This window comes from Panthera uncia, chromosome X (genome assembly GCF_023721935.1).
Source record: "Panthera uncia isolate 11264 chromosome X, Puncia_PCG_1.0, whole genome shotgun sequence".
Lineage (NCBI taxonomy): Eukaryota > Metazoa > Chordata > Mammalia > Carnivora > Felidae > Panthera > Panthera uncia.
The window spans coordinates 106,742,774-106,754,663 of record NC_064817.1 but is presented as its reverse complement, the minus strand read 5'-3'; the positions used below and the strand labels follow the sequence as shown (position 1 = coordinate 106,754,663).

Below are 11,890 nucleotides of genomic sequence, written 5' to 3'. Positions count from 1 at the left end.
TTTTTTTTTTTTTTTTTTTTTTTTTTTTTTTTTTTTTTTTTTTAGGGCTGCTTACTTTTTGGTTGAGGTTCTATGGAAGCATGTTTCTTCCACCTTAAAGCGCATGGAAAAATAGCTTTGAAGTAATGGCTTGAAGAAGTATTCTGAGCTTTGGTTAAACAAAGATCATCCCATTTTAGCACCACGCCCGTATCTGTAAAATTGTTTTACAGTAGCATCATCTCTTTCTGTTTTAGGTGAAATGGAAACGGAAAGCCAGCCCAAGAGGCTCTTCCAAGGCACTACCAATATGCTGTCTCCGGAGGCTGCACAACTGTCTGATCTCAGTTCATGGTAAAAAATGAAATAAAATCGAAAAGATGTTAGGGTATGATCTATTTAAAAAGAGCCACATTAACAGTACATTGGGATCATTTGAAATAATATTCAACTTTTGATTCATGCTCTGTAGAAGGGAAATCTCCATGGAGGTACAGATACCGTGGAAAACCAGATCATTTGAAAGTCATTGAGTACTTTTTTGGGAATGTGTGTTTCTTCTTGGCACCTTCATTCCTAGCTCCTGTCAGGTCAGCCTCTCTCAGTGGGTGCTAATGGTGTGGGGGAGGGGCAGCAGCTGGCTGGCGGGAGAAAGTTTTCCTGGGTCGCTGTGGACAGTGTGCCTCGATCGTGGCTGTTCTGCCACGTTTTGTAGTATATTCTTTTAACTGAGCAGAGAATACCGGCATCCTCTTAAGCATGGCGTTTTCTAAATAGCATTTCCTGTTGTTATAAAAATCTTTTGGAAATTTTGGAGGTATTCTGTCATAATCCTAACTGAGGTTTTGTTGTATACCAATACTTCCTGACTCCTGTGGTCTGTTCACATAATTTCTTTTAGTCTTACTCATCCAAGTGTGGGTGTCTAACTTAAGACCCTTCAGTGTTTTTGTGCAACAGTCAACTTCTCTTCATCTACCTGAAGTTGAGTACTTGGATGCTGATGTACATATTGGAAGGAAGGGGAAGGGATAGTGGCAGTGGCCAGGTAATATGTTGAAATCTTTTAGCATGTATTTCTAATCACCTCACTGAGCACCTGTGTTCTAGACACAGTTGTGTCTAGACTTTTTGTTTGGCACCTTTTGTCAGGATCCTGAGTTTATAGCCGAGGGTCTTTTTTTTTAAGAGCCCAACAGTACATTCACTTCAAAAAAAAAAAGGATGGGAATACTTATTTAAAAAGGGGGGGATTGGACGCATGGGTGGCTCAGTCGGTTAAGCGTCCGACTCTTGATTTTGGCTCAGGTCATGATTTCACAGTTTGTGAGTTGAAGCCCTGCATTAGGCTTTGTGCTGACAGCAGGGAGCCTCCTTGGGATTTTCTTTTTCTGCCCCTCACACACTTGCGTGTGCATATTCTCTCTCTCTCTCTCTCTCTCTCTCTCTCTCAAATAAAATAAATACTTATACAAAAATAGAAGGACGGTGCCCTCTAAATGGAAGAATTGTGTAATCTACTTATAAGGTATAAGGATTAGCGATTCTTTCTTTCCAAATCAGATACTTGTTTTATGTAAGATAACCTGTACTTCTAGTTGACCAAGAAGTCACAGATTATTCTAGTTTATTAGACTCGTCGATCAGTGCCGTTCTAATGTTGGAACAGATGTCTTTTAGATTGTTCTAGCTATTTTCAGCCCCACAGTCTCTCTTCTCTCTCATATGTGTCTGTCCTTGATGGCTCAGTGTGCTAATTTCGGTATAGAGTGCTTTTCCAGGTATGTAGATGATTGCAAAGAGAAAACTTCTAAAGCTCGTCAACAGGACTAGTGGATGAAACTCTATACTTAGTGGAAACTGCCTATCACTTTTATGGTAAAGTGTGTTTTAATATAGGCACATGACATTATAAATAGCTTTGCTTACCCAGTTACTAACCAAGCAACCAAGTTAGGGCAAAGATACGAAAGCATTTTGCCGAGCTGAAAACATACAGGGTGCGGTGGAGTTTTTAAATATTGTCATGGACTCTACAGGATGCCATAAAACAGGTTCACACAAATAAAAAGGGAAAGAGAGGGTGTTTACCAAGGGTCCCTACCCCTCCTTCAGACGTTTATTCCTCTGAGCAGCAAAACGTACGTTATCGACCATGGTGGCTGCGGTGAGGGTCCTATTTCTGTCCTGTTTATGTTGCCACTACGCTCATTCTCCTCCGACCTGTGACTAGCTATGAGAGCCCTGGGGACACTGACATTGGCGATCAAGGGCACTTTGATCCCTAAAGGCAAAAAGTGTTGCTTCACCCTGGAAAGATTTGTTTTATTCACATGAGACCAGTCATCGAGCAGTAACAAGCCAACATGTGGCTCAAGTAATATGTTAAAAAGAAATTTATTGCTCAAAACTCACAAAACTAAGTGTGAAAGGTATGTAAGCAATTAAGCTTTAAAAGATGTTTTTAGTAAGTTCGTAGCATCTGGACTTCTGAGACTATTAAAACTTAAAATTGCACTGACTTTTGGGACCCCTTGTATACTAGTATTGCTGACATGTAGGCCTGCAATGAAGAGATTTTAAACATGAGTTATTCATGATATATAAAAATTAGATCCTGCCTTTGCAGAAACTGTTTTTCCTATCTCTGTAATGCAGTTTCATCGATCAGACATCCGTATTCTTAGAAACGGGGACAGAGATGGAGACTAACTGTGTTCTGGTTTCTGTTGCCAAGGGTAACAGTATACTTGATCGCTGAGGAAACCATATTTATATATTTTAGGGAGCAGAAAAGGTACCACCAGATCATAAGTAGATGTTATCTCATCATTTAAGTTATTGTAATTTGTTCTCTGCCCCACCCCATAAAGAAGAGGTGGGTTTTAAAACTTTAAGTTAAACTTTATTTTTTTAAATATAATTTATTGTCAAATTGGCTGACATACAGTGTGTACATGTGCTCTTGGTTTTGGGGGTAGATTCCCGTGATTCATCGCTTCCATACAACACCCAGTGCTCATCCCAACGAGTGTCCTCCTCAATGTAAATTAAGCTTTATATATCGGATAATAGTCTTTAAAATCTGATGTCCGAAGTGTAAATTAAGTGTGAAGTTTGAGTATGGACCCATTTGGGGTTTGTGTCCAGTGTGTTAACTGCCACGCAAAGGAATAGTAGGCCTGCTCTTCGTATCATATTTTTTACTCGATGAAAATTCTGAAATCTTTGCCAACCAAATCTGGGGAGCATTGTTAACCACAAGGCAGGAATTCTGTCATTCTGGATTTAGTCCTTCTGAACATCAAGAATTTTTTTTTAACATTTTTATTTATTTTTGAGAGGCAGAGACAGAGCACAAGCCAGGGAGGGACAGAGAGAGAGAGGGAGACACAGAATCCGAAGCAGGCTGCAGCCTCTTGAGCTGTCAGCACGGAGCCCGTCGCGGGGCTCTAACCCACCAACCGTGAGATCATGACCTCGGACGCTCAACCGACTGAGCCACCCCGGCGCCCCTGAACATCAAGAATTTGACGATAGCTTGGAAGTTCACCTTTCCATGGTGCTTTGATTCTTTTTGTGTCTTGAGAACTCTTGTTCTGCTCCTTGTCCTTTTGGGGACAAGATTATCTGTGGCACGTTACATAAAGGAATTTTGAGGGCCACCAGTCATATAGTGAAGATTAAGTGGTGGTCTGTTTCTCGCACAGAAAAGGACAAGTTCTCCCATGAAATTTTTCCCCACTGCATCAGTGTTATTGTGACTGCTAATTTAGCCTTTATAGTTTTATTTTAACATTTTTCATTAGATTTCACTTAGTGACTTTAACATTATTTTTAATGGTATATGTGTCACGGCAAGAAAATTTAATCATGAATATGTGATATGTGCAAAGAATAAGACTTAATCAAGATTTATTTTATAACAGAACTGTATTCGTATACCTCGAACATGGTTATGTGAGCAGCTTAGACATCTGTGCTGATACTTTAAAGCTCCTATCCCCAAGGTGACTGGGGAAATGATAATATTTAAATGTGTGATCTTAAAAACTTAGAAGTTATGCAGAAAGATAATGCTGGGTCTTCTTCAGGTGAGACGGTAGAGACCAGAGAATGTACCCTAGGGACCAGTTTAACCCACACCAAGGGGTAGGGGATGCCCTGTAAGTCTTAGCTTATACCAGGATCTGTGCTGGGGTTGGTAGAGCTGTGGCTTATTTCTAGTGCATTTACCTGCCTGCCAAATCTAATCTGATAGAGTCCAGTTTATTGACCGCACAAGGCACCAAGTGGCTGACCCAGATGGATAATAGTGTGAGACACGCTGGACATCCTGATTTTGTTGTTACCTTATTATTTGAATGTTTTAATGATTCTCTTATGCTTTCACCCTTATTTTTTTAGGCAGAGGGCACTACCGTAATAATTATAACTTTTTGTGTGATTTGGATATTGCGTCAATATGTATACACCATGGCTAGAATGAATTAGAATTCGTTCACTGTTTTTAATGTTTATTTTTGAGAGACAGCACGAGCAGGGGAGGGGCAGAGAGAGAGAGGGAGACACAGAATCCGCAGCAGGCTCCAGGCTCTGAGCTGTCTGCACAGAGCCCGACAGGGGGCTCAAACCCACAAACCGTGAGATCGTGACCTGAGCCGAAGTCAGACGCTCGGCCGACTGAGCCACGCAGGCACCCCATCGTTCACTTTTGATTTGTTACCCCTATGTCCAGTTTGAACTGTCTAGGTCCTCTGCTTTCCTTGCATTGTCTGGCTTTCAGCCATTAGTCTGAGGCTCATTAACACCTCCATCAGAGCTTAAGCTAGGAAGGGAAAAAGATAAACTCAAATTGGACCATATGTTGTTGCTTTTAGAAGGCCTGGTAGAAGGTTTAATAGTGAACACTATGAAAGTCACTTTTGTTCAGTGATCTATGAATAAAAAAATCACGTAAGTCTTGCTTTACATGGATATACTGTGGGTAGTTTGTGACTGTTGGATAGAACGGGTTTTAGTTTTGTGAAAATATCCGGAGTAAATTCTACTGGAGGCTAGATGGAGGTATGCTATTGTACTATAAAGGAACAAAGTTTTATGCATGTTCGTATTTAAGAATAGAGAAGAAATTCCTGAAAAGGAATAAACGAAACGAAAAATTCAGATTTGTATTTTTCTCTTGGTAACTGCTTGGTAACTTCCCTGTTAGCTTATTTCTCTTAAGGTAATCAGTGGTGTTAGGTGAGAGCTCTCTCTGCATGAGTCATGTTCTGTGTTTTTGAATGAATGCAGGATTCACCTAAGCAAACAGGTCTTATTACGAATGGAATCTTTTAACCCAGGGCTCACCATAAGTCTGGTGGCTGGAATAAGAAAGTCTTTATTTATATTCAGATTATCTGCTTGGTGGCCAAATTTTAATCTAAGTCTGTTTTTTCCTGCCAAGTAGCACAGAGCGTGTCCTTCGGCTGCCCGGCCAATATGTGCTTTAGGAAAGTAAATTCATTTTAATATTAGTCTAGGCAAAATGCTGCAGGAGGAAAAATCACATATGTTCCAAAGGCAAATATAAAGGCCTTTTGATTTTCCAATGTCTTAGATTATCTGTGTAACTTTCTTTCAGTACTTTGAATAATTCATATTTTAGACCTATTTTCCCATTGGGTTGAAAAAATATCAGAGCCAGCTAAATTTTCCGAACTTCTTACTTAAAAGTGGTATTATTAATGATGCATTTCACAGCAGTGAGCATAGACTGGGAGTACTGTGGACTATACTGTTTCCATTTTTATTTTTACTTTTCCGAAGCTTATTTGTATTCTGTCTCCACCTAAAAACAATCCACAGGCAATAGAAATGACATTTTGAAGAAAAATAGCAGAGAAGTGTGTGGAGGGGAATGTTACATGTTGTTGAGGTGGGGGAGGTATAGGGCCCAGAAACTTCCAAATGTACTATGGGTTAACACTGGAACTACATTAACTTGGAAATTCATAAAAATGATGTTAAATGCTCTTTTTTTAAAAAAAAAATTTTTAGTGTTTATTTTTGAGAGAGAGAGAAAAATAGCGAGCGAGCGAGGGGCAGAGAGAGAGGGGACAGAATCCGAAGCAGGCTCCAGGCTCTGAGCTGTCAGCACAGAGCCCGACGTGGGGCTCAAATTTGCAAACCGCAAGATCATGACTTGAGCTGAAGTCGGACACTTACCGACTGAGCCACCCAGGCGCCCCGATATTAAGTACTCTTAATATTGAGCCTCAGAGCACTTTAGACCAGTGCGGGCTTTTGTAGAAGAGCTAATAACCAGACTTCATTTAGAATCCATATTTCCTGATCATTAATCCTTCTCCAATTCTATGCTTGCTTCCCTTTCCAAAATTAAAAAGTGTGTGTGTGTAAATCCTAAAACTGCCTGACTACCTCTCCAGCTTTGTCTCTCATTGTGTTCTTACCCTTTGTACTTAACAGCCACACTAGCCTGCTTTTGGCTCCTAAAACTATCCTTGCTTCCTCCCAAACCACACCTGGTTAATGCCTACTCATCTTCCAAGTGACAGCTCACGTATCACTTTTGGGGAACGTGTTCCTCCCTGTTCCTCCAAATTAGATCAGGTTACCCATGTTATGTACTCGCAGAGCCCTTTGTATCTTGCTTTTATTGCTTTGATCACAAATTATGTATTAGCAGAGTTCTTTAAATGTCTGTCTCCTGTACTGTACTGTAAGTTCGATGAGGGCAGGGACCATGTCTGTCTTAGACACCACTGTATTTCTAATGTCTAGCCTACTTCCTGCACTTGGTAGGTACTCAACAAATACTAGAATAAATGAATGTGAGTGAATTCAGGCCAGATCGAGAGCATAGAACTTCACTGTTGGATCAGTGGGAATCTGAACCAGAAAGGCAGCCTGGTGCGCAACTGTGAAGGCTCTTAATTGTGAATACTGAAGTATGAAGCCAGGTTTGTGAAGCAGGCCAGATGGGTGATTGGCAGCCATGAGAGCCTGGGCTGGATGGATAAGGAAGGCATCCCTGGGCTGGACTGTAGAGGCCCTGATGCCCACATCAGGTGTTTTGGCGGAAGGATAGGCGCAGAAGCTAGTTGTCAGAATCAGAGAGGCAAGTGGAGGGTGGTGAGGGTATTGGGTCTGTGGCTAGAGAGCATTCCTTTTAGCAGCCTAACTGGACAGTAACTGAAGGCAGCTTGTAGAGATAGCAGGGACACCTTTGGGTTTTGAAAGCAAGAGAAAAGGAAACGGTATAAGAAATTCACAAAATGAGAAGAATAGAAAAGACCAAAAGTGGAGGGGGAAATCAGGAAACAAATGTGTTTGAATTGACGGCACCTTGGGAATGGGGAAGCGGTCAAATCTAGAGTAGCCGAACACCTGTTGTTCTGGAGTAGAGGAACCACGAAGCAGTGTACTTAATAGAGTACTTCAGACAGTCCAGGGTACCTCAACCAGTAACCATCGCTCTTACTGTAAGGCTGATGGCAAGGGAAGAAGGTAAATCTAAGGGTAGCAATCTCTTGAGCTAAAGGTAAGGGAGTTAACTCCCTCACAAAAATCATGACCTGTCAAGGGGGATGCTGACATTCTGGTGCCTCCACGAGAGCACTAAAATGCTACAGAACCTTGAACGTCTTACTTTGGATTTCTGTGACTTTGTTTTTGCAGGTATCTGAATATAGTCCATTATGTAGTTCATTGCTGTTGCTTTTGTGCTTTTTATCATTTACAAATGCTCTTACCGATTCGTGAGTTCTTGAAACTATGTCGTTGCATGTTATGTTTACCTTTACCCTGATAGATGCATCTGCTTATAATTCTTTTTGCTTTGTCCTCAGTTCAGATATTTTGGATGGCAGTAGTAGCAGCAGTGGCTTATCCTCAGACTCACTGGCTAAAGGCAGCACAACCGCAGAGTCTCCAGTAGCATGCACCAATTCATGCTCTTCGTTCATCTTGATGGATGATCTCTCACCCAAGTGACTTACCCATTTCTGATTCAGTGTTTTAACTGCTGTTTCCTACACAAAACATTTCAGTGAGGAACGCAGACAGCTTTGATCCATAACGAGGATTAAAGTGTGACAGACTTCAACCATTTCGATGCCGTTCTTTTTTGGCATCTCTCTCCTCTAAAGTTCAATTTTACGAGTGTAGTGACCTGACTCATGTCTCTTCTTGCTGATTTCGTTTTGGATCTAGTGACTAAATCTCAAATAACTCATTTTTGATTGCTTAGAGTATATATTTTTTCCCTCCGTGCCTCAGAGAGCACCTATTTTCGAGTCTATGCGTTTAATAAAGGAAAGCACTGATGTGTATTTTCAACAGTGGTTCTTTTTCCCAGCAGTGACATGACAGCTAAAGTTGATCAGAAATTCTCTTGCTTGAGAGATTGTTTTTGTTGTCTGTTGACTACATAGTTTCAAATCTCTTTATTCCACGATAATAGATGGATTGCTTTCGATTATATTAAATTTTTATTTTTCCGCATCAGCTTAAAGTACATTATTTTGTTTCCCTTTCCTGTTTGAGCTGCTTACTTGCCATTTCTCACCGAGGGGAGGGAACACGTAGTTGCTTTCATTACTATCCATGTCGCTTTGCTGGTGGAGTGTATGACGTGAGGATTGATTTTAGTGCTGAGAATGTAAATGGACTGACGGGATGCCTGGATTAGTCACCAGAGGTTCTTATGCCTTAGCTACCGCGGTTGATGTTTTTCTCCCCAAACCTGTTGCCCGAAGGAATATATAAAATATTGTTAATGTTTCTAGGTGGTGTTATCAAGGAGAAGAAATCCCTGCCTTGACCAGATGTGTGGAGCATCTACAAATGAATGAATAATGTTATTTACACACAAAGCACTGTGTAGAAAAGCGTACGCGGAGCTTGACAGCTTGTTTCGGGTGGTATTACGAGGCCTGAGGTGCCTTGGGGTGCAGTGTTGTGCTGTAAAGGTGTATGTCATAAGGTAGGCTAGAAAAGGGGGCTTTATGTGTCTTACTGCCACACGCTGTTTTGATTGCTGCTTTTTGCTGATTCCTTTCTCGTCCTCGGATTTGTTTGTTTCGTCGCGTGGTGAGTGCTGCTGCCCACTGTGTTTTGGTTATTGTGTTTTTGCCGCTAGAGTCAGAATCCAGTTCTTGTTGATGCTGCCTTCTAGTGAGGGCAGCTTCGTATCTCCGAGGAAGCTCTCAGGAGCCGCAAAAGTCCACGTTACTGTGCATTCTGCTTTTAAGAAGCTGTTGAGCTGTGAACAGTGGACATGATAGTCTGAGGTACCGTAAGTTATTTAATTTCTAAAAGAGGAAAATCCTGACAGAGCTATTTAAAAAAGCTGAGTGTAATCTATCGTTGTGTTATTTATTATTTAAAACTGTGTTAAAATGTTGTGAGAGATTTCTTTTAATGTTGAGACATCGTGGTTGGGTTGTCTGTGTTTAATATGCAAATTTTCCCGCTAGGATCATAATATTCCACGTTTTAAATGAATGTAAGAAATGGAAACTACTGCCTTTGTGTCCTTTGAAGGCAAAGATTCTTGAATTCTGAAGGAAGATGATGCGCTTTGAGGGTACTCACAGAGTAGTAACACTGTATGACTTGAAGGGAAATCTATCCTCTTTGAATTCTGAGACAGCGTCGCTTAGCTTGCAGTAAGTTGTTCTGTTACAGCATCACGTGTGGTGTTGATTTTAAACTGTAATAACCACCACGATGGCCACGAGTGGCTTTGTTTCTCACATTGTTTTCCCCTGTGCAGAGTCCATAATCTTTCAATCCTAACATAAATGTATATATTATGAAGGTCGTTCCCTAGTGTGCCATTTTAAAGAGAAGTTACTTCGAGGGTATTCAGTGTGTTTATTCCGCTTGTGAAAGAACCACGTGAAGATGTTTCTGCCTGTATAATACCGAGAGATGGTTTTCTCTTACAGGATATTTACCCACCTTTGCTCTACTGTCTTCTTTGCCTTAAAGGGATACTTTTGGCCATGAATTTTGGGCTCTAATTTAGGACTCTTAAGAAACAACCTTTGGAATGTGTTGATATTGAAATTTCTTCTTGAAATTCAGTGGTGGGTTAGAATTGGGACAGGAAAGTGAAGTTGTTCCAATAGTAGGAGAACTAGGAGACCAGATGATTCACTTTATTGTTTAAACCGAAGTTCGTTTTTGTTGCTTAAATTGACTAGAAAGTTAAGTTTATGCAGGGATTGTTTTGGAATAAATAAAAAGAGATGCTAACCTTCAAATGAGCTCTGGTGACAGTACCCCTTTATTTTTATATAAAGTCTAATATTTGAAAAGTGGTCATTGTTATAAAATAAAATTCTCTCTTCCTATTCTAATATATCCTGTTTCAGGCTTCTATTTGAAAACAAGTACAAGAGATGATACGATAAGAAAATCCTATAGACGCTCTTTTTGCTTGACTAACTTATATAATCACTGTGTTTCATGATAACCGCTTTTGGAATAAATTCTAGAAAATTTTGTGAAATGCTGACCTTGTGTATATCTTAGAATGCAAATTTAATAAAGTGTGTACACATGCATAAAATTCTGTAAAAGTTGTTAAAGGCTCTTTTATTCTTCTGAATAATTAATTTTCTGCCTCCGTATCCCCGTATATTGCATTCTGTGTGTCTCGTCGCAGTCAAGTTCGGGATGAAATGATACCAGGACCACAGAAGAATTAGCTGCATTGAAGTTGGGGCTGTTTCCCAAAACGAAAAGGAAACCGCTCCACACGGTCTGTCAGACTTTTCACGAGCATTCTGTAGAACGGGACGATTGAGACTGTTTTTGCCAAGGCCACGCAGACTTCTTATTTTTCATTTTTCTCTTGCTGTTTGTTTTTGACCTATTCATAAGACTAAATTGTTTTGGAACAACATGGGTGGGTAGACAGGTAAAAAATAAAAGCCTTGTATGCGTGACTCAGGCCATAAACACTCCATTTTCTTTTCAGTATCTTAAAAACATGAACTATTCTATTTCACACTTACGGAAAAGTGGCGACAGTAGCACGAAGAATTCCCGCACGTCCTTCACCCAGATTCCCTAGTTAACATTTAACCACGTTTGCTTTAGCATTCTCCCTGTTTCCCCCTCTCTTCTGTATGTGCGAATACTTCATACTTAAGAATTCACGTATTTTTTTCTAAACCATCTGAGAAGTTACAGAAATGACACCCCATTACCTTTACATGCTTCAGTGTACTTTTCCCAAAGACTGGGACGGTCTATGTAATAAAACTATCGAAATCAGGAAATTACCTTTGATAGAAAACTACCATCCAATCTGTAGACTCTATTCAAAGGTTTCCCGTGGTCCCAATAATGTTCTTTTAGCAAAAAGGAAAAAAAAAATCTTTTCTTCTGACCCAGGATTCAATCCAAGATTATGTGTTACACTTCGTTATGTGCCTTTGATCTCCCCCAATCTGAAGTCCCCAGTCTCTCCTTTTGCGATTTTCATATTTTTGAAAAGTACTGGCCAATTTTGAAAACTGTGCCTCAATTTAGGTTTGACTGCCGTTTCCTAGTTATTAAATTCAGGTCATGCATTTTGGGCAGAAATACCACAGAAGTGACACTGCATTGGCAGTGTGTTCTTGCAGGATACACGTGACATCACCATCCTTTTGCTGGTGATGGGAACCTTGGTCCTTTGGTTCAGGTGGTACCTGCCAGGTTTCTTTTGTACAGTTAATGGTTTCCCTTTGAAATTAATAAAATACTTTGTGTGGAGATCCTTTGAGGGTATATAAATACCCTGTTTCCTCAAACTTCCCCTCACTAGTTTTAGTATCCATAGATCATTCATGCCTGGTGGCATTATGATGGCCAACTGATGGTGACTCTCATTCTATCATTCTTTCTACAT

General features: G+C 40.3%; 1 protein-coding gene across 7 annotated transcripts in view; it reads left to right on the top strand.

Moving 5' to 3' along the window:
- PABIR2 (PABIR family member 2) overlaps window positions 1-11,053 on the top strand; it is a 27,674-nt gene extending 16,621 nt beyond the window's left edge. For 4 of the 7 annotated variants that reach the window (XM_049644855.1, XM_049644850.1, XM_049644849.1 and 1 more), the window contains exons 9-10: window positions 237-333; window positions 7,833-9,581. In XM_049644855.1, coding sequence (XP_049500812.1) covers window positions 237-333; window positions 7,833-7,977 — 242 coding nt within the window. In that variant the 3' untranslated portion in view covers window positions 7,978-9,581. Of the gene's footprint in view, window positions 1-236; window positions 334-7,832; window positions 9,582-10,657 lie in introns of those variants that run through there. The other 3 variants (XM_049644853.1, XM_049644852.1, XM_049644854.1) reach the window with 2 other exon arrangements.
- Window positions 11,054-11,890: the final 837 nt, after the last annotated feature.